Source organism: Chanodichthys erythropterus, chromosome 22, assembly GCF_024489055.1.
Source record: "Chanodichthys erythropterus isolate Z2021 chromosome 22, ASM2448905v1, whole genome shotgun sequence".
NCBI lineage: Eukaryota > Metazoa > Chordata > Actinopteri > Cypriniformes > Xenocyprididae > Chanodichthys > Chanodichthys erythropterus.
In genome coordinates, this window is record NC_090242.1 from 27,066,335 (window position 1) to 27,091,303 (window position 24,969).

At 33.7% G+C, this 24,969-nt stretch overlaps 1 protein-coding gene across 1 annotated transcript in view; it reads left to right on the forward strand.

The window, feature by feature from the left end:
* Positions 1-24,969, forward strand: part of ppp3ca (protein phosphatase 3, catalytic subunit, alpha isozyme) — a 67,700-nt gene that overhangs the window by 5,489 nt on the left and 37,242 nt on the right. Inside the window, exon 2 of the mRNA XM_067375686.1 lies at positions 20,498-20,698. Coding sequence (XP_067231787.1) covers positions 20,498-20,698 — 201 coding nt within the window. The remainder of the gene's footprint in view (positions 1-20,497; positions 20,699-24,969) is intronic.

The following is a 24,969-nucleotide window of genomic DNA, read 5'->3' on the forward strand; positions in this document are numbered from 1 at the left end:
GACTAGTTTGTCATCTAATTATTTTAAGGTCATCATTTTTTAAAGTCCGTTACATAAAAAGAGTGAACGTGATTTCACCAAATACAACATGTTCCTGGATCAACATCTTTGTTGATCTTGGAACAACATTACAATTAACCAATCAGATTTGAGTGCCATACAGTTTATGTCAAGTTTAGGCTTACAACCAGGGTTAGATGCTTCTACATCAGTTTTATTCATCTATTATTTCCCTCTGATTTTAGGGATAACTTGGTTAGGCCTACATTTTCAGAAAGGAATGTTGTTTCAGAATCAACCAAAAATGTCGATCCAGGAACAAGTCTTATTACTAAAGACTATAGAATAATTTTGAATGGGAGAAAGTGTAACGCGCAATATGGCGGAATAAGTCCCGCCTTCTAAAGCCAAGAGCCAATCGCTGACTGGTAAAGTCATCACATCACTTCAGCGGCCGTTAGAATCACTGGTTTCTATAGAAACAGTCAGACGCACGCCTCCGAAGAGACGCGCATTTAGGTGTGCACATGCTTGATTTTTTTGTCATGATTCGAGCGTTTAGAAACTAAATTTATGAGTCGGGTGTTGTTAGATTTCATTGGTGATTTCAAATACCAAATTTAATCGTAAGGTTGACGAACAGTTTTGGAGAATCTGATCTTTCCCAATTAAAGAGATAGGAGCTGCATGATGCCCAGGATGCCCGAGAGGCGTTTCAAAGATGGCCGCCGAGTGAAATGATTTGCCTTAAAGGGACTTTGGTCTTACTCTGCAAAATCACAGTGACCCATAAAAGCATAGCTTTTAAAAAAAAAAGTAAGACTGCTTTGACTAACTGCTAGTTGGTCAGACTCGTTCTGAAGACACCATCTAAACATAGTGACAATGTTTATGCAACTGGCCCCTGGTTGGTTTTTTAAGTGGTTACTTACCACCAATTTTCTATGATATATGGTTTGTGTCTCTCCTCTGTAAGCCTAAATTTGAATATATTATTACTTACTTAGAAAAGTTATATCACTCCTCTTATCAATAAACCACATAATTGCATGTCTGTAGAACAAACAATGTCAGTACATATATACATATACTGTATGTGTATATATATATATATATATATATATATATATATATATATATATATATATATATATATATATATATACTATATATAACCAAAATTGGTTGTATTTAGTATAACCATCCAAAAAAATGGTTACAAACAAATGCTCTGTTATTTAAGCTTCGCTTTCTTTGTCAGTTGATTCAAATAGCTCAGCATGAGCCTTCTCTGGCCACAATGTTGCAGTTTCCCATATTCATCATGATATACATTTTTAATGAGTTAATAAGCCTGTGTTTTCCCTTTGAATTAGTGTGATCCCTTGGGCTATTCATTGAGTGATCATCCAGAACTGTTGTTCAAGCAATAAGCTCAAAGCAAAATATGAGCATAATCTGTTAGATGAAGGAGTCCATTCAGAGGCAATGGTAAGGGGCAGGTGCACAAGGGTGGATGGTAAGGTGGAGTAATTACTGACAGGATTAAGAGGGAGCGAGATGGATGCTGCATGGGGATCTGCTTGCCTGATATGTACATGCAGGCTTTATATAGTAGTGTGGGTGAATTATTTAAGCATTGGTTTGCAGCACTGTTTCAGTTCACATGGCTCTCTTACATAACAACACTTCCCTGAGGTCTACTGATGAGATGGAGAAGAGGAGGGAGAAGAGGGAATGAAGAAGAAAAGATGAAAGAAAGGATGAACAATCTTAAGGCCTATTCACACCAATGTGAATATTCAGTAGGAGGACAATGTTGAATAAAACCAGTAGGTTCCTATAGGCTTGTTCTCACTGGGTGCAAATATTCAATATGTTTTGCAGAGAGACATTTTATGTCTTTAACTGGTCAATAAGATGTTAGTTAACAACAGCACTACATTGGAAAGCAAAACAAATAAATTAGTGCTGTCAAATCGATTAATCGTAATATAAAAGTATGCTAGGTGCGATTAATCGCAATTAATTGATTTGATAGCACTAAAATAAATATTTGTTGTGCATATATATATAGTCCATCAAATATTTGTTTATGTCTTGGTGTGAATATAGCTTTCGAAAATGCAAAATTGTTTTGCATTTTTATTTTGTGTTGGATGTGAATAGGTATTTAGAGAGGGGAAACAAAAAGGGGAATGGGGGATGTGTGCGTCAGAGGACTGGAGTGTAGGACAAAATTGTTTCCTTGGAGAAAGGTGGACAAAGGATCTGCAGGGCAACAAAAGGGAATATGAAAAACATGAAGAGAAAGTGACAAATGAAGGCTGAAGTAGATATGCAGGGCATAGGGAGAAAAATAAGACTATAGGAAAGAAGTAGAGACAGAAGGAGAGCCACGCATGAGAACACTTGTAAATTGCACATATACATGACAGGCCTGTGGATGAAGGCTGGAGCTGTCTCAGCGTCTGCTTGTTATAGCAGTCTTGCTTCAACACACACACACGCATCAAACATCACTAATGCTATCAATCTTTCATTAAAGTTAAACTATGGATGTATCCGAAATCGCATACTTCCCTACTATATAGTAGGCAAAAAAGTAGTATGTCTGAATTCACTGTACTCATAAAAGAGTAGGAAGAAAGTACCCAGATGACCTAGTACTCCCAGCGAGATTCTGAAGTGTGCATGCATACAATAGACAATTTACTATCCCATGAGGCCACTGGGCGATTTTTGAATGGCAGTGGAGTAACTGTCACTGGTAGGTCATGCGATAAGGGCAACATGGTGAATGTAATATGTCCAGATTACAATCATATTACACACATTCATACTAGAACATATTTCGGACACAGGCTGTCTACGTCATTTGTGGCGCTCTAGTGGTTAATAAACAAAACTGGATGCGTCTTGCGGAAGAACGTTGTAGTCGGAGGTACCGGTCTAAAATAGTCTGAATATAAACACTTATTATAGGTGTACTGTAGTGATTCATGATAAGACAAAAACACATTTTGGAAGATGGATTCATAATGTACTCACTTATTACATATATTTTGTAGATTTTGAACAAAAAGGTTTTATTGTGTACCTTTAAGTTATGTTCTAGTCAGGGCCATGGCATGGGGCTAGTGAATATTTCTCAGGGTATATTGGTTCACTTAAAGCCCTGGTCTGCTCTATTAAGTTGTGGCACTCATATCATGTCGATATTGTTTAAATCTGTCTTGCTTCACATCATGTTCCCCCCTCTTCTACTTATCATTTTCATTTCTTGTCATTTTTCAGCTTTCATTAAAAAAAAACAATAAAAACTGCAAACAGCTCTAATGATCTGAGCTGTAGTTTAGTGACATTGTGCAGCCCTAAAATGTGGATGATATTTTGTTTTTCTGTAATATGTTGCTATACGAAAAAATACAGAAATGTTTACCAGATGACTTCAATAGCTATATTTGGAAGGAATTATTCTAGAATGATTGGGGTGATTTTGTAGGAGATTTTGTACATTTGTATAGAAAATAAAGATAATTTTAAAAAAGCTTAATTTTAGCTTCTTCTTCTTTTTTTTCTTTTTTTAACTTTGAAGACTTTTTTTTAGGGCTGAATGATTTAAATTAAGTTAAACATTGAGTGTTCACAGTTGGGTATACAAGACACAGGTCAAAAATCTTTCAGTAGTTAAAAAAATGTCATAGGCCTCATTCCCTGTTTTTGGTCCATTCAATATGACCATAAAATATTATTTGTATTATTTTAAAACTATTAAACAATATAAGAAATAATACTATTGCATTGTAAAAAAAAAACCCAACAAAAAATCGCACCAGGTCAAAATAGAATTGTTGAGAGAAAAAAACACAGATAAGTTTATTACATTCAAAAATAATGTGAAATACAAGTAAGTTAAAACAAAATGTTTGCAAACATTATAAACACTATAAACATGTATTTTATTCCCCCTTAATCCACAACAATTAATTTCAATTTAACGGTATTCAGAACAGAACAGGAATGAAAAATATGAGTATAAAACAAACATAACAGCGTTCATTATAAATGCCAAGACTAAACAAATTTATTTAAAGCAAAACTAAAAATGAGATGAGATGATAAAAAAAACCATGACTTATATTCTAGGAAAAGTAATAAAAAATAAAAAAATATATATGTATATTTTTTTTATTGTACTCTGTAAAATTACAATAGTTATATTTACGTGTTAATTTATAGTACACTGTAAAATTACAATACTAATATTTACATCTTAATTTATAGTACACTGTAAAATTACAATACTAATATTTACATCTTAATTTATAGTACACTGTAAAATTACAATTCTAAAATTTACATCTCAATTTAGTACACTGTAAAATTACAATACTAATATTTACATCTTAATTTATAGTACACTGTAAAATTACAATACTAATATTTACATCTTAATTTATAGTACACTGTAAAATTACAATACTAATATTTACATCTTAATTTATAGTACACTGTAAAATTACAATACTAATATTTACATCTTAATTTATAGTACACTGTAAAATTAAAATGCTAAAATTTACATCTCAATTTAGTACACTGTAAAATTACAATACTAATATTTACATCTTAATTTATAGTACACTGTAAAATTACATTACTAATATTTACATCTTAATTTATAGTACACTGTAAAATTACAATACTAATATTTACATCTTAATTTATAGTACACTGTAAAATTACAATACTAATATTTACATCTTAATTTATAGTACACTGTAAAATTAAAATGCTAAAATTTACATCTCAATTTAGTACACTGTAAAATTACAATACTAATATTTACATCTTAATTTATAGTACACTGTAAAATTACAATTCTAAAATTTACATCTTAATTTATAGTACACTGTAAAATTACAATACTAATATTTACATCTTAATTTATAGTACACTGTAAAATTACAATACTAATATTTACATCTTAATTTATAGTACACTGTAAATTTAAAATAATAATATTTACATCTTAATTTATATTACACTTTAAAATTAAAATGCTAAAATTTACATCTCAATATAGTACACTGTAAAATTACAATACTAATATTTACATCTTAATTTATAGTACACTGTAAAATTACAATACTAATATTTACATCTTAATTTATAGTACACTGTAAAATTACAATACTAATATTTACATCTTAATTTATAGTACACTGTAAAATTACAATACTAATATTTACATCTTAATTTATAGTACACTGTAAAATTACAATACTAATATTTACATCTTAATTTATAGTACACTGTAAAATTACAATACTAATATTTACATCTTAATTTATAGTACACTGTAAAATTAAAATGCTAAAATTTACATCTCAATTTAGTACACTGTAAAATTACAGTACTACTATTTACATCTTAATTTATAGTACACTGTAAAATTACAATTCTAAAATTTACATCTTAATTTATAGTACACTGTAAAATTACAATACTAATATTTACATCTTAATTTATAGTACACTGTAAAATTACAATACTAATATTTACATCTTAATTTATAGTACACTGTAAAATTACAATACTAATATTTACATCTTAATTTATAGTACACTGTAAAATTAAAATGCTAAAATTTACATCTCAATTTAGTACACTGTAAAATTACAATACTAATATTTACATCTTAATTTATAGTACACTGTAAAATTACAATACTAATATTTACATCTTAATTTATAGTACACTGTAAAATTACAATACTAAAATTTACATCTCAATTTAGTACACTGTAAAATTACAATACTAAAATTTACATCTTAATTTATAGTACATTTTAAAATTACAATACTAATATTTACATCTTAATTTATAGTAGACTGTAAAATTAAAATGCTAAAATTTACATCTCAATTTAGTACACTGTAAAATTACAATACTAATATTTACATCTTAATTTATAGTACACTGTAAAATTACAATACTAATATTTACATCTTAATTTATAGTACACTGTAAAATTACAATACTAATATTTACATCTTAATTTATAGTACACTGTAAAATTACAATACTAATATTTACATCTTAATTTATAGTACACTGTAAAATTACAATACTAATATTTACATCTTAATTTATAGTACACTGTAAAATTACAATACTAATATTTACATCTTAATTTATAGTACACTGTAAAATTAAAATGCTAAAATTTACATCTCAATTTAGTACACTGTAAAATTACAATACTAATATTTACATCTTAATTTATAGTACACTGTAAAATTACAATTCTAAAATTTACATCTTAATTTATAGTACACTGTAAAATTACAATACTAATATTTACATCTTAATTTATAGTACACTGTAAAATTACAATACTAATATTTACATCTTAATTTATAGTACACTGTAAAATTACAATACTAATATTTACATCTTAATTTATAGTACACTGTAAAATTAAAATGCTAAAATTTACATCTCAATTTAGTACACTGTAAAATTACAATACTAATATTTACATCTTAATTTATAGTACACTGTAAAATTACAATACTAATATTTACATCTTAATTTATAGTACACTGTAAAATTACAATACTAAAATTTACATCTCAATTTAGTACACTGTAAAATTACAATACTAAAATTTACATCTTAATTTATAGTACATTTTAAAATTACAATACTAATATTTACATCTTAATTTATAGTAGACTGTAAAATTAAAATGCTAAAATTTACATCTCAATTTAGTACACTGTAAAATTACAATACTAATATTTACATCTTAATTTATAGTACACTGTAAAATTACAATACTAATATTTACATCTTAATTTATAGTACACTGTAAAATTACAATATTAAAATTGACATCTCAATTTAGTACACTGTAAAATTACAATACTAAAATTTACATTTTAATTTAGTACACTGTAGAATTACAATACTATTACAATAAATTACAATTCATTTTCACACCGCAGAACTGTTATTTTGGCGGTTTGTCAGCAAATAATTATATGCACCTCTATGTGTTTCAGAGTGAAGTGTGGCACTGTGTTCATTTCATTTTATTCCGCTATATTGTGCATATATAACGTTCTTCCATCAGACTCTGAATCAACACCCCATCATTTCTCTGCACACTGTCCCAAAGCACACCGCCATCCCCGCTCTGGCCCAACCCCTGCCTCCCATTCTCATACCAGTCAGTCAGCAGTGCCAGGCAGCCACACTAACTCCATCTCTTTCATCTCTCCTTTCTCCAGCATATTGGCTTTTCATGCATGGGTTGTGTTTAGGCCTGCAAGCTGCCACACTACCACAGCTCATAAACACGCAAGGGCTCGGCACACTTCAGGTTTGTGCATCTTGCGGGAACCACTGGCACATTTCGACACAAGCGGCACTCATGTTTTGAGTCGAGTCTCATAAAGCAAGTGCTCCTGATTCTGGTTGCTAGATCTTTTTAGTTATGAGTATTATTTTTTGTAATCCAAACAACAACTGAAGTCGGACACAACAGCATTGGGACTGGAGGACATTAGTCTGTATCACTATTCCAGAGTGATTCCTAGCTGCTGTGCTTCATGCCACGCTATTCATCCCGCTAAAGTTAATGTGGTAGACACTGTGGTGGCTGTTATGTAATCCAGTTTCTTCAGTTATTAATAATGTCCTGTCAACATGTCCACTTCTCTCTGTTCTTTTTAACAGGCTCCACAGCTCCCTGCCACCTCTGAAATACCTAAAATGATCGGTTGATAAAAGATTCGCTGTGCGACGTTAACGATGACAGATACAGATACATTGCGCCGATGACAGATACATTGTTAGTCTGCAGTACACAGTATAGTAGGCCAAAAACGGTGACAATGGGTAATGGTGAAAAGTGAATAATTTCACTGAATAGAGTCATAAGTTATTGTAACCGAGTCAGAATGAGTAATGAAAGCTTTCAGTTCACTAACAGTGATTGTGGGTTTGGATGTTTTGGCCAAGATTACAAAGGATGAATGCTGACATTAAAGCCATCATGTTGACATGAAAATTAACCCTATTTTTTTATTTAAATGCATGTTATTGGTCTTATTGTGAAAATTACATAAACACCTGTGTATATGTTTCATTTTTTGACCTTCCCCACCCTACGTTTTTGTTCTTTTTTGATAATCTGTTACACTCAATAAGCATTTAATTTCAAGGAAAAAAATTTCTATTGATAGTTTTCAGTATTTAGTATCTTTTCACCCACCATGCATTCTGGGATTGCAGCAAGTGAACATTTTGTCCTCAAAGTTGATGTTAGAAGCAGGAAAAAAGGGCAAGCGTAAGGATTTGAGTGAGTTTGACAAGGGCCAAATTGTGATGGCTAGACGACTGGGTCAGAGCATCTCCAAAACTGCAGCTCTTGTGGGGTGTTCCCGGTCTGCAGTGGTCAGAATCTATTAAAAGTTGTCTAAGGAAGGAACAGTGGTGAACCGCCGACAGGGTCATGGGAGGCCAAGGCTCACTGATGCATGTGGGGAGCGAAGGCTGACCTGTGTGGTCCGATCCAATAGATGAGCTACTGTAGCTCAAATTGCTCAAGAAGTTAATGCTGGTTCTGATAGAAAGGTGTCAGAATACACAGTGAATCGCAGTTTGATGCGTATGGGGCTTCATAGCTGCAGACCAGTCAGGGTGCCCATGCTGACCCCTGTCCAGCTCTGAAAGCACCAACAGTGGGCACAAGAGCATCAGAACTGGAACACAGAGAAATGGAAGAAGGTCTGGTCTGATGAATCACGTTTCTTTTACATCATGTGGATGGCCGGGTGCGTGTGCGTCGCTTACCTGGGGAACACATGGCAGCAGGATGCACTGTGGGAAGAAGGCAAGCCGGCGGAGGCAGTGTGATGCTTTGGCCAATTAACAATAACAGTAAGAATTGAAACATCCTCAACGGGTAAAATTTACAGACTGTTTGAGTTAGGACTTTACTTTTATTAAAATTAACCATTGATTATTCATAGTTGCATCATACATTTAGATCATGATAAACAACATGGTAAAATATGACTATGTGGTTTTTATGGTATTTGTTACAAAAAACAATACGTTTTAGTATAAATACACATGCCCAAATGCTACAGCTTAACAATTATATTCCATTACTCCTTTAATACATGCCTACATTAATAATATAATGAAATTTGATATGAATATTCCACATTTCTGCCATGATACCATTGTGCAGTTCAGGGGCAGACTGGCCATCTGGAGCACCGGGAGATTTCCCAGTGGGCCGCTGTACAATGTGGTCTGGCCAGTTAAGCCCTGTTCACACCACCAGTGACTTTATCGCTGTATGTCACTAGTCTCTGTACTGTGAAGACGCTTATGGGTGTTACCAGTGCTGTTGCTCTTTAATGTTATTGCTAGACAGCACGTCTGGCCATATCTTTAGAAAATGCAATAGAGAGAAAGTGTTGTGATATGAACTACAGCAATGTACAGTGTATTAAATCATTAGCCAGATTGAAGGTAGGGTAGGTCATTTTTTTATAAATACTTTTTGTTATACTGGTTGAAACTCTCTTCACATCCTGATAGCAATCAATAATAAAAGTGGTCTACATATTAAAATTTGTAAAAATATCTTCTGTGGAAGCCCCAGGACCACAAAAAAATGTTTGTCCAATAATGATCATGATATGTAGTTCTTTCTGAACCAAAACAATGATCTTATGTTGTAACCATAATTACAAGATAGCAACCCGTGATGTTCTGCCCAGAGCTGTCACATCCACGGACTCAGATTTATGCGTTTCTATGTCAACATTATCAATGTCAAAATGATTTCTCAGCTGTCAGGTGGTACAAGTAAGAGCTCTGTAAGTTGTTTACGTTCATAATTATTGTAATGTTATGTGCTTTGAGACATGAGGTAATTTATTGCAGTCTCTCGTGATGCTTTGCAGACTCTGCTATGTGCGTTCATGTGTTTTGGAGGAGGTGTGGCTTCTGAGAGCGCTCTGAAGGGAGGGTGGGATCTTATCTTTCAAAGGTAGCTTGCTATTGCTAGCCTTTTCCGAAACTGCCTACCCTCCTTTTAACGATTGATCAATCAATGAATTAAACTCACTCATACTGCCAAAAATGACTAAAACGTCATTCGAATTTGAATTTTCTTGTCCCTTATATTCAACATAATGCAGGGGAAACTGTTATATGGACTGCAGCAGTGCTAAATTATATAATATGCATCATATAATTAAAGGTGCAATCGGACATAAACGACTCAGAGAGCTTGTACCTGACTGCTGCAGATTATTTTCTGTGTTGATACTGTTGACATGGAAACGCATAATTGCGAGTCTGAGGACGTGAACAGCTCCTGTTAGAAAATCATGGGTCGCCATCTCTTAATTTCAGTAGTTATGGCGTGAAAGCAGCTTAAGCTCGCTGGATTTTATTCTGTAGGAACTGTAAAAGGTGGCTGCTGTTTGTTTGCGGTGCTCAGTGACATGGTGTATGTATGCAAAAACATTTGTTGACAGGCAGCATTTTATGCTGCTGTTTAAGCCGAGCTGATAAATGGTCTCTTTGGTGCAGTTTAAATGAGTGGCGCTGTTTCGCTTGGTACATTAACATTATATTGAATGTTTGTTATAATTGTATAGCGGAAAATTATATCGCAATAATTATCGTTATCATTATCGCCTAGCCATATTTATACATACAGTATTTTTTTAACTAGATGAGTAAAGTTTGATGACAAACATTGATGTTGGCTTGACAATGTCAGGTCTGAAATAACAGCTTATAAAAAAATTTTACTAGCATGTTTTAGCATGTTGCTAACATGAATTAACATGTTTTAACAAATTGCTAACATGAATTTGCATGATTTAGCACGTTAACATGACTTAACATGTTGTTAGCATATTTTACCACATTGCTAGCATGATTTAGCACTTTGCTAACATGAATTATCATGTTGCTAGCATGTTTTAACATGTTGCTAGCATTAATTAGCATGTTTGAACACTGTGATGTTTTAACACTTTGAACACAAAAAAGGTATACCACACAGAGTCAGTCAACAGTCTGAAGGTCTGACCCGAGTTTGGTGGTTGTAGCTTGAAAGATTTAGGGGAAGATACTGTTCAAATTTTGGCTCAGAAGAAGTTTAAATAGGGGTTTTTGTAAGTTCATTTTCTTTTTCTGTCAGTATATGTATATTATATTAACTGATTCTGGGTCAGTGAGTCATTTAAATTGTTATGCATATGTTGCATGCAGTGACAGTTCAGCATGTATTTGATGTGTCAGTTCTGTTAGCATTAGCACAATTGTGTGCAGTTCCGGCCTAAGGCTGAAGCTCTTCTGTTAACATGATGAGGACATTGACAGGCATTGACAGTGTCATGCTGCCAGGTGTGCTTGTTGGTGATGCATGAATTGTTTAAGAGAGACAATCGCTACGGCTGTGCATTTTCTGCCACACACAGGCAGGGGTTATTCCCATATTATTGTCTAATACGCAAGAGGGATGTAATGTGTTTACACCCTTCAGGTTTCAGCTAAAGGTTTACTGTCAGTCACAGGCATCCAGAGCTTTCCCACAGGAGCAAATGAGGAGAGGGAGAGGAAGAGAGAACCTGTTCGGCATAATAGAGCTGTAGATTGCACAATGTGAGACAGTCAGGAAGACAGGCAACCGTAACGGAGCTTGTTTAGATGAACGTAAGATGAGGCGAGACCACAATAGACTCATCCAGAGAGGAATGTACAGTCAAAGAGTTTGGCATACAGACAAGATTTCACTTCTAATGAAAGTTTGAATGACATTGCGAGAAAATGAAGAGCTACACTAGGTTACTTCTGCATGTGAGAAGAGACTATAGGTCTGTTCCAAAACTTATTGATCTGCCTACTTAGACAATAATTAAGGCACTATATATTCTGACTAATTTTGAATAAAAACAGCATTGTATCAATCTTTTGCACAGATGGAAATCCCATAGTGCACTGTGAAAAAAGATTCTTCTAACTTCAGACGAAGTTAACAGGTATTTGATGTGTTCGATGGTTTTTGGCACTGAAGACCAGTTTAAGCAGTTTCTGTCAGCTAGACTTGGGGCGATATTCGGTAATGCGATAAATCGCGATAATGAATATGCACGATATTGTAATCGTCGGCACTTCAGAATACCGTAAATTATAATTTATTACCAATTATTAATTTTTTATAAGGCAATTAAGAATACTTTACCCATCAATCGTATAAAATGCACAACACCGCTGTATTCTGCGTCAAAAGGACACGCGCTCAGATGTAAACAATCTCAACGTGCACGAGAAGCACATGGCGGGACCCGTGAAGGAGACGAGCTGAATGAAAGTGCGCGTTCACTCTCTGACAGCAGAGGGCGCTGATGGAACAGCAGCGTGCAGCGGTTACCACGGAAACCGTGCAAACAAAGTAACTGCGCTAGTGAAGTTTTTAAAATGCTTCAAACAGCCATTCATTTTTTTGTAATCTCAGTGTTGTTCATCACTGCACCAAATACTAAATATTTAAAAAAGACTTAAAAGGATATTTATTTAAATACCTAAACATTTTTATATTTTAATCTGGACTACAACATGCCCTAATGATTATAAATATTCTGATTATTTTGTTATTGTTCAGTAAAACTTTGTAAACATGCAGCTTCATTAGTTAACATGTTAATTCATTATTACTAAACTGACAATAAAAATACTTATAAAGTATTAATTATTATTAATTACTGTTAATTACTTAGTTACTATTTAACAACATTACTAAAATCAAAATAACTTATTTAATGGACCTGAGATAAAACTAACAATGATCAGTTGTGTTTCTAAACTAACATTAACAAAAAATAACACTTTCTGTAACAAATGTAGCTATTGCTCAATCTTAGTTAATGCATTAAATAGAGTAAAGTGTTATCTGTTGTTCTTTATAGCCTAATTCATTTGCATTTTAATCTGTTTGAAAATTTCAGTCAGAGATGTTTTTGTTTTATTACAAAAAGAGTTCTTAAACCTGGTAAACTATGACAAAAATGGTTTTGCAACTTAATATCGTGATAATACCGTATACCGTGATAAAAGCTTCATCAATTAATCGCATCATGAAAATTTGATACCGTCACATGCCTACTTTCAGCAGTATTTTCAGCTATTTCATTTAATACTAAAAAAGCTATCAATGTTCAAAATTGGGTTTGAACGGATCATAGTTGATTTGACCAGGCCCCACAGTTCGGCACGTATGTGATTCGCGAATTAATTACAAAGTTTAAGTGAAAGTTTATCATTTGCACAATCAATTGATTTTAAACGATTCCAGCACAAGAAAAGGCAAAAGAGAACTCAATTTGGTACTTGCACACACAGGGAGCTGCGTTTCAATACCTCATGAACACAGAATGGATTCCTCATTCACATCTCCTTGCTCTTGGATGAACTAGGGATGAATGATAATTCTTTATATCTGAAAGCGATAAATGATATTTTGGCAGATAAATCTAAATCCAAAATTTTATTCAATTTTTGAGAGCCTGATTACAAAAACTAAAGTCTCGCCATTAAAAGCCATGTCTAAAACACACAATTATAAGGTTTTCATTCTAATTTTATGTAGCCTATATGCCAGACTTGCACTGCATATGTTGAATTTAACTGTATTTTCCTTTTTGAAGTGATTCCAATCATATTTTAAGCAATTCATAACCATAATGGTAAACAGTGCATATCTGAAGTGTCTTAGCTGAAGGAAATAATCCATTATTTATCGGCTTTAATGCATTGTGTATATATATATATGTATATGTATCTCATGTTCTCCAACCAATATGACCAGGTATTAGTCGTTTGTCACCACCCTGAAATACGACCCATAGAAGTGTTTACTAAAGTTGCGCCCCTTTCAACAACAGGACACTTTCATTTTAATGCATTGTTCCCTTTTATCTGTGTCATATTTCGGGTTTCGCGTAGCTCAATTGGCAGAGCATTGCAATATATAACAATATGCAATCAGCCGATCGTGGGTTTGATCCCAGGGAATGCACGTGCTCATAAATTGTATATGCACTATAAATCACTAAGGCTAGGTTTAGGGGTGGGGTGGGTGTAGTCGTTAATAAAAAAAAATGAGTTTTGCTAAATGGAAATAGGACAAATGTTGTAAAAAGTCCACACATTGCATTTAAATGAACACACATTTTGATTGGTAACGACAGTCATACGTCATTTCATGACGACAGACGTAACATGACACTGTCATTATTTTTACGCCAGCTAGAGGGCGCATGACTTTAAAACGTAAATATAGGTCGTAATAAGGTGCTTGAAAAGGACAGTCTGATATTTTTGGAGGACAGTCTGATATATATATATATATATATATATATATATATATATATATATATATATATATATATATATATATATATGAATGATACTAAAATGACACTGCATTATGCATTTTAGCATAATTAACTCAAGCTATATCTAATTTTGCCATGTGCAGCTCATTCTTGATTTATTTTTTGTGCATCTTCTATATGAATGTGCTATGCTCTGGATGTACCTTGTTTATATTTATATGTAAAAATGTGTAAATTACACACCCCTGAGGTACTCCAAATAAGAGCGAGTTGCCTTTCTGCTTGCCTTGGTTGTTTTTTTGTTTTTTCTTTTGCTGAAGCACACAGTGGTTTATTGTTTATTAGCTCTAGAATAGAATATTTTGTTGTGTTTATGGTGTGCATAGAGAAAGAAAGAGCTGCTGCAGACCTGCACATTGGAGATTTATTCCCAAATCACAGTGTATACTGTGTCTGAACCGGCCACACTTCAGTAGTCACCGGCTGTTGCTCGGCAACATGCACCACAGTCCAACATCTTGTGAAGTGTAGAGCCAAGCTGCTGTTTTCCATCTCACCCTTGAACCGCTCTCTCTTTCTCTCTCTCTCTATTCATTTTGCTCTCCATTCCTCCCTACAGAGACTGTTGTTCATCAGATATTTCACACATTCTCCTGTTTCTCTCGTCTATTCTTCCTATTAAATTTCTTCTCACTCCGATAGGCCGCACGTTGTGCTCTGGACCATCTCGTTATTGTTCACATTTACACAAACTTCCTGTCTATCTCATCATATTTCAGTCTTTCAGGATGCTGTGTGAGTGCGTCTTAGCCCTCTAGAGTATTGGGAGAAGGCAAAGATGGGGACAAATAGGGACATTATGTTCTTGTGGAAGAGGCATTATGTTCAGATGATGCTTCTGCGTTGTCTGTCATTCTCTCTCGCTCTGTCTTTCTCTCGCTCCCTCCATCTGACTGTACCATGACGTCTTTTGGTGGACTCTCACACTGAGTCAGAAAGGTGCCAAACGATTTGTTGAAATGCTGTCGCTTTGCATAAATTTGCTTCATCACATTGAGAAGAAAACCCTTAAACCTTTTACATATTAATTGTGTCTCTTAGATGAGTGCTTTCTAATTTGTGGTCACTCATCAAAAAGGCCAAAGAGCCACTAAATCAATGTTTTTTTTTTATAGCTCATGATAAGCTGGATAGCATTAGCATCAATTAAGTAAAGAGTTTCAGAAATGAGTTATCTGTCCATGCTATTCTGTATGCGCTAGAGCTGCACAATTGATTGCGATCTCGATTTAAACACCCATGCGATCTTATTCCTAAACGACAATGATTCGCCTGTGTCTACTGACAAAATCACATCAGAACAGTCTTTTCAGAAACACTGTTATTGTGTTATAAATATATTATCACAGAAGAACTGGAATAGAAGTTTATAGTTCAGATATAAACACTGATGCCATGAAGCAAAATACAGTAAATCACCTTTAGAAAGTAACACGATTGTATCGATTACAACGTTACGGCAGCAGGTGGCGACAAGTACCTGTTGAAAAATGTTTTTGTTATTGAATCATTCATACAAGACATTTGTTCAAAAAATCCTGATTCATTGAGTAATGAAACAAGTTTGTTTGATTAATTGCCTAAATTATTACATTATTTGCTAATGCATTCTTTAAATTGTAATGTTGACATGCATTCTCTGTAAAGCTTCTTTGAAATATGTATCGTGAAAAGCGCTATACAAATAAATGTGAATTGAATTGAAAAATGTTAAACAAAACAATTGTGATTCTCAATTTATCCAGAATCATGCAGCTCTAGTATGCGCATTATTGCTCTATATGCGTATTGTTAAATCTGCATCCTATAATATTAACAATCTAATTTAAAATGCTAAAAATCTCCCAATAAAAACAACTTAAATCATATTTATTTTTATTTTCCCTCAATAATTATTGTTTTTATTTAAGAACATGCAGTTCTTGAAACTTTTTAAATCACAAAATGAATTAATTCATTTATCTGATAATAAAAATGTTTGATATAAAGCAGATTTGTCATAATTACAACATGAATAGTGAACATAGCCTATCCTAAAACATATTTTTTAAAATTTGTTTTCTTGTTTTAAACGACCTGAATGGGTTAACCACAAAAATCACAAGATTAATCATGATTAATTATTCTAATCTACTATTAATGCTAAAAATTTTAATGTTAAATTTATATTTTTCCTACTTCCCAGACTTTTTATAGAGAAAAATGCCTTAATAATCTCACCTGTGTCTCATTGGATGTTTCAGAAGAGATCTCAGCAGTGTGGTTTTGCCAAGATAGCAAAGTCTTTACATAGATTTGTCCCATTTGTGATTTCATGAAATGGTGGTGGCGTGACTCATGAATATTAATTAATAATTGAACATAATCATTCACGATGACATATTACAAATGTTTGAAAATCATTGAAACAATTGCCGTGCCATTTCAATTTTATTGAGTTGCATTGAAAAACTGTAGATGTACTTCAGGTTAGTTGGTCACACAGATTCATCACACTGACCAATAGAAAGCTGATTGTTTTTTCTGAAAATGACTCCTGTGTGTGAGCCTTGGTGTGATTATACTATTGATTATAGATAATGAACCTTTTTCTCCTCAAAAATGTGTCTATATTTCGACCGTGTATTAAGATTTGTTAACATACAGAGGACAAGGAAACCAAACATGTGCACCCACACACGCTTTTTCGAATGGGCTGTTTCCTTACCGCTGTTCAAATCCTATGCTAGGCCTAGTCTCATTATCCCAGCAGCAGGAACATGAGATTTCTCTTTTTCCCCCTCAAGTCAAACATGAATTATTTAGCTTTGTGTTGATCACGTTGAGTCTCTGCCCTGAGCTTCCCTCCCCAGTTCCCCTACTGTATTTCTCTCTCTCTCTGAGCTCTGTCTGTTGTTGCTAGCCTCTACTCAGCAATACAAAATGCATATTTTGCTCACAGAATTGGCCATATCTCAGAAGTCTTATTCTGAAATCCTGCTCTGAGAGACTATGTCATCATGTATCCGAACAATGTTTAGCCTTTCTTCTCAATGGCACTGTAACAGCACTCAGTAATTATTTCTGTACAGTGCGGGACGAATCTTCGCTAGCACACACACGTAAATAATTCACCATGCCAATGTTTTGTTGAAGCCAAGTCCCACATTATCAGTGTACACATTAGTGAGTCATAATGGAAAGAAACTGCATTTGCCCCAATTTTTTGGTACAGATATTGTTTTCTTTGTCTAATTTATAAATTGAATTTTCACGCAGCTGAGGATCGGTACGTCGTTCTCGCTGCACCTTTATCAATTATTCACATCCAGCTCTTTGGAAGCTTTAATAAGCAGCTTTTCAGTCAACTAACTCATAGCAGTTCCGGCTTTTTTTTTTTTCTTTTTTTTTTTTGTGATATAAGGCTAACAAATGATGATGCAAGGCTTCCAAGGTGAAAGGAGTTGATAGAGAGCAATTTATGTTCTAAGAATGGATCACAGTGGTCACTTACCTAAATAATAAGTGAGGTCAATTATTTTTTGATTTTGTTTTTTAGTGGTGGTGCATTATTTAGCATGTTAACTTAGCGTGATAAAATTGAACTCCATCCAGCTGTTGCTGAACATCCTCTAAGAAACACATCTTTGGGGGGGTCACATAGACCTTTAGGCAAGACACTAACTAGTTGCCTTTGGAAAATGTGTACACTACCGTTCAAAAGTTTGGGATCGGTAAGATTTTTAATATTTTTAAAAGAAGTTTTGTCTGCTCTCCAAGATTGCATTTATTTAATTAAAAATACAGTTTTCTATTGGAATATAATATGTAATTTAATCCTGTGATGCAAAGCTGAATTTTCAGCATCATTTCTCCAGTTTTCAGTGTCACATGATCCTTTAGAAATCATTCTAATATGCTGATTTGCTGCTCAATAAACATTTATCATTTATATCAGTGTTGAAAACTGTTGTGTACTTTTTTTTTTCAGGATTCCTTGATGAATAGAAAGTTCAAAAGAACAGCATTTATCTGAAATACAAAGATTTTGTAACATTATACACTACCGTTCAAAAGTTTGGGGTCAGTAAGAATTTTTATTTTTATTGTTTTGAGAAGAATTTAAAGAAATTTTTTTTTTTTTTTTTTTAGCAAGGATGTATTAAATCGATCAAAAGTGGCAGTAAAGACATTTATAATGTTAGATTAAAAGATTAGATTTCAAATAAGTGCTGTTCTTTTGAACTTTCTATTCATCAAATAATCCTGAAAAAAAAATATTGTACACAAATATTATGTACAATTGTACACAATAAATGTTTCTTGAGCAGCAAATTATCATAATAGAATGATTTCTGAAGGATCATGTGACACTGAAGACTGGAGTAATGATGCTGAAAATTCAGCTTTGCCAACACAAGAATAAATTATATTTTCAAATATTTTCAAATAGAAAACAGTTATTTTAAATTGCAATAATATTTCACAATATTACTGATTTTACTATATTTTTTATTAAATAAATGCAGCCTTGGTGAGCAGACGAAACTTCTTTTAAAGACATTAAAAATCTTACCGATCCCAAACTTTTGAATGGTAGTGTACATTACTGTTTTTTTAAAAGTAAGGTCAGTAAGATTCTTATATTCAGCAAGGATTCATTAAATTGATCAATAATGACAGTAAAGAATTTTATAGTTACAAAAGACTTCTATTTCAAATAAATGCTGTTCTTTTGAACTTTCTATTCATCAAAACATCTTGAAAAAAATGTGTTACAGTTTCCACAAAAACGTGAAGAACTGTTTTCAACATTGATAATAATTAAAAACAAATGTTTCTTGAGCACCAAATCAACATATTAGAATGATTTCTGAAGGATCATGATATACTGAAGACCAAGGTCATTATAGTTCATTAAAACCATAAACATTTTCATTACTTGAAATAACATATACATTAACTAAAATATTTTATATATATATATTTTGTTTCAGCTAGTTTGCGTTTTCTCATTTTAATTTAGTTTAATCTGATGAAAAATTGATGAAAACTATATAGAAAAAATTGACAAAAACACAAAACAAAATCACTAAATCTTTAAAGGGGTGGTCAATTTAGATTTCACTATTTTCACTTTAGTTAGTGTGTAATGTTGCTGTTTAAGCATGAACAACATCTGCAAAGTTACGATGCTCAAAGTTCAATGCAAAGGGAGATATTTTCTTTTACAGAAATCACTTTTTAAGGACTACAGCAAACGGCTGGTAGGGACTACAACGAGCTTGATTTTCACAACAGATTAACATGACGGCACATGCTAGTCACTGAGTTGAATCAACTCCACAGCAACTACATAAATTTATCCACTAACCATTCAGAAACATCCAGTTGCATTCTACAAGTTGTAACTTCTTCCTGAGTCTCTCCATCAGTGTCAGACTCCTGTTTGAACAATGTAAGGCTGAACACCGTTACTGACAATCGTCATTTTGGCTGCGTGAGTTTCTCCAGCTTTGTTGTTGTTGGGCAACCAAAACGCGAGCTGTTAAAGCTCCGCCCTCTTCTGGAAAGTGGGCCAGGAGCAGCAGCTCATTTGTATTTAAAGGGACACACACAAAAGCGGCGTGTTTTTGCCAAGCTATAATAAATGATCTGTGGGGTATTTTAAATTACATTTGAAAATGTATTATGATATTTATTATAAAATATTTTATTATGAAAATTTTTTTTCTTTTACTGCATCAAATAAATGCATCCTCGATGAGCATCAGAGACTTATTTCAAAAATAAGAATAATGTAGTTTAGCACACCACTGATGTTTTGGGCAGCCATTTTGATCTAACAAACCTGCATTCTATAAACCGTTAGTGTGGTCTCAGAAAGTATTTCAGTTATAGCCAGATGTTGTTAGTTACAAAATATATCCTCAGTAAAAAGTTGAAATTGACCATTCAGTTAGGCTTTTGTGCAAGTTCTGATGTGTTCTTTTTTTGTTTTGTGCTCCCTTCAGCCGTTCCCTTCCCCCTGAGTCACCGCCTCACCATGAAGGAGGTGTTTGACTGTGAGGGGAAACCAAGGGTGGATCTACTGAAAGCCCACCTCACTAAAGAAGGCAGAGTGGAAGAAACCGTGGCCCTCCGAATCATAAATGAAGGAGCCTCTATCTTACGCCAGGAGAAGACCATGCTGGACATAGAGGCACCTGTCACAGGTACTTCCTAGTTCTTTTTGGCAGATTCACCTCACGTACAATATGAAGGGAAATATTTACAAAGTGCTAAAGAGGATAGTTTCATTTGACTTGTATTTAAGTGACTATGTGTGCCGTGTTTTGCAGAAGGGTGGATATATTTTCAGACGTTAGTCGATAAAGAGCGTCTGTACATTAGCATCTGTGTGTGTACATAATGCAGTTTGTTATCTGACGCCGTCTGCATGTGTTAACTGTATATCAGTGACAATCTGCTTTGATACCGTCAGCAAACAGGACTAAAGAGCAGTGAGACAGCGAGAGTTTGAGAGAGAATGCACAATCCTGACCTCAAATACAAAAATAAACTTCAAAGCACCTAACTGGCAGTTCAAAGAATGAACGAGCGAAACAAGCGCTCGAGATGTTTCCGTATGAAGTTTACCTGTGAAGGTAGCTGTCACTTTAAAGTTTGAGCTCTTTTAAACTTGCGAATGTGTACATGTGTGCATTTCTCAGGTATTTTAATTCCCTCCTTAGCTGTCATCACATCAGCTATGAAATGAGAATAGAGGAAAAGGAGTTTTAATATAAAACTAGGGTACTGTACGTACCACATAAAGCAAGTCTTTATCTATTCAATGGCTCGTCTGAGCAGCGCGTCTCTTAATGTGAAGCGCTTTTTCGCTTTTATCAGTGTCTTTGGATAATCAATAGAGTTGAGTACTTGATACCCGCGTCCATCTGCAGGAGTGTGTCAGCACACCAGCTGGCCGTGATTTCCGCTGTCTCATTCGCGTATGAGCCGCTTACTCCTGAAAGAAACAGGTCCTTGTGTAACTGCACCAAAAAAATAAATAAATAAATAAAAATACGCAGAGATAATGGACATAGCTTGATTAATTTTTCTTTGTAATGTGATTCTGCTCTCCCAAATGGTACATCTCTTTCACACTGACAAAACTGCAGTATTTTGAATGCTGTTTTCGTGCCTTTTTTGTTGCTGTTGTTGTTTATTTAATTTTTGATGTCTGCTAGGAACGACGTTGCTATCTGCACAGCAAAAAGACAGTTTCTTAATCAATATTTTTTAGGGGTGTAACGATACCCTCATGTCACGATTCGATGCATATCACGATACTGAACTCAAGATACGATATTATTGCGATACTCCAAGACACAAGGTAAAAGGATAACAAAAATGTACTGTTGTTTAAAATGCTAAATTTGGTATGACATTGGGAGTGGAAATGAATAGTCTTGGACTTGATGCTGGTAACCCAATGCACAGGACAATAAAAATATTCATGGTTCTAATGCTAAAACACAGATTTAATTTAGATGAAAATGTTTCACTCTGTCACAGACTAGATATTTAGAATAATGTTGGCCACTTTTTTATACATTTTATATATATATATATATATATATATATATATGAAGACTTCAGATGCAAAAGCCTCTAAGTGCAATCTGAAATTTTCTTCTAAAATGAGCATTTTTATCAAGCTCGTATGTATATGTTCAGTTATTTCACTTTAATGGCAATGAAAATGACCTACTAATTGCAATTAAAGTGAAATTACTGAACCTAAACATACGAGCTTGATAAAAATGCTTGTTTAGAAGAACATTTCAGACGGCACTTAGAGGCTTTTGCATCTGAATATACAGTACAGTCCAAAAGTTTGGAACCACTAAGATTTTTAATGTTTTTAAAAGAAGTTTCGTCTGCTCACCAAGGCTACATTTATTTAATTAAAAATACAGTAAAAACAGTAATATTGTGAAATATTATTACAATTTTAAATAACTGTTTTCTATTTGAATATATTTCACAATGTAATTTATTCTTGTGTTGGCAAAGCTGAATTTTCAGCATCATTACTCCAGTCTTCAGTGTCACATGATCCTTTAGAAATCATTCTAATATGCTGATCTGCTGCTCAAGAAACATTTAATGTGTACAATTGTACAAAATATTTGTGTACAATATTTTTTTTCAGGATTATTTGATGAATAGAAAGTTCAAAAGAACAGTGTTTATCTGAAATCTAATCTTTTGTAACATTATAAATGTCTTTTCTGCCACTTTTGATTGATTTAATGCATCCTTGCTGAATAAAAGTATTCATTTCTTTAAATTCTTTTCAGAAAAATAAATTCTTACTGACCCCAAACTTTTGAACGGTAGTGTATAATGCTACAGAAGCTTTGTATTTCAGATAAATGCTGTTCTTTTGAACTTTCTAAAAAAAAAGTACACAACTGTTTTCAACATTGAAAATAATCATAAATGTTTATTGAGCAGCAAATCAGCATATTAGAATGATTTCTGAAGGACCATGTGACACTGAAGACTGGAGTAATGATGCTGAAAATTCAGCTTTGCATCACAGGAATAAATTACTTTGTCAAATATATTTAAATAGTACACAGTTATTTTAAATTGTAATAATATTTCACAATATTACTGTTTTTTACTGTATTTTTAATTAAATAAATGTAGCCTTGGTGAGCAGACAAAACTTCTTTTAAAAACATTAAAAATCGTTCCAAACTTTTGGACTGTACTGTATATATATATATATATATATATATATATATATATATATATATATATATATATATATATATATATATATATATATATATATATATATATATATATATATATATAATATATATAATATAGTAGTTTAATGTAGTACTGACAGTAAAACTGTAAACTTCTTGAACTATCCATGATACGATATAGTTGCATTTTTATATTGTGACATGATATATTGTTACACCCCTAGTATTTTTGTTTTGTTTTCTAGTGTAAGGATATAAAATTCCTTTAAAAAAAAAAGATACATTGAGCCTACCTGAGATGCGACATTTTAAAGTTTCTAATGTTTTGTTTCGAAGAATATATCTTGAATTACTGATTGTATAAAAAAGTGTGGAGGGCTGCAAAATTGAAACAACTTGTGTTAAAATCACTGCACCAAAGGCTGTTTTTGGCAGCTGAAAAAGTCACACGGTCACAAGCTTCGGAGCATCAAGAGTCGCTCACTGCTGTGTTTAAAGGCACAAAGCATTTGAGTTCACTCCGGTTCAGTCGCAGTCTCACAGGAAGAGTTCAATTCCACGGTGCACTTAGATTTGTCTGGTACAGTGCAGCTGTTAAAATCCATCAGTTGATCAGAGCGACCTACAGAGCGAGAGAGAGAGAGATAAAGAGAGAGAGTGTGTGGTTCTCTGCTGCAGAACACACCTACACCTCTGAGTCATCTGCATCTAACAGCTCAATATTATCTTTCTCTCTCTCTCTCTAAATCTCTTCCCATCATCCAGTTCTGCTTGCACCCTGTGTGCCTGCAGTGGGTGATGTGAGAATAAGCATCTCCCCCCTCCACACTCAGCACTGCACAGTCACTGCCACACATGAAGAGAGATACTTACAATTATCACCATTTACAGTTTACTGTGTGTGTGTGTGTGTGTGTGCTTGGTTGTGTGATGTCTGTCCCTGAGCTCAGAATATTTGCCCAGATCAGCCAAAATTAGGCCAAGTGAAGTTTATGCCTGCCGATTGTCTATTATTAATATCAAAGGGATATGAAATATGCAGGAGGCACAGTGTACACGAGGACCCATCATTGTCAGTAGATCCGCTTCCTTTGTGATGCAACATAATGGCAAACAAAGACATATCTGCTGCTGTTTGTCACTACCTTCACCCAGCTGTATGGTCATCACCTCATGCTATTGTTAATCAAGACTGCTTACACAATCACACAGATACACACACACACACACACAGAGAAAGAGAGAGTGGTGGTTCAGGCCCATTCATTTATGCTGAGAATGATTTGTGCTGCTTGCTGCTCGCTCATTAAGTCCAGCTTACATAATGGAGAGGAGAGGATGAGGAGAAGAGGAGAGGAGAGGATATGAATAGAAGATAAAAAGATGAGAAAAGTGGAGGAAAGAGAAGAGGAGATGAACATATGGGAGAATAAGAGGAGCAGATGAGAGAAGAGAATAGAGGTGGGGAGAAATGGGAGATGAACAGATAGGAGAATAATAGGAGCAGTGAGAGAGCAGAGGAGATGGAGAGTGGGTGACGGCAAAAGAGAGATATCAATAGATGAGAGGGGAGAAGATGAATTGTTCCTGTCCAGAAGAGGAGGTGAAAAGTTGAAAGTAGTGGAGAGAAAAAGAGATGAACATGTGAGATGATGATTTGAGAAGGGAGAAGAAAGGATGAAGAATGAAGTGAGGTGAAGAAGAGATCAACAGAA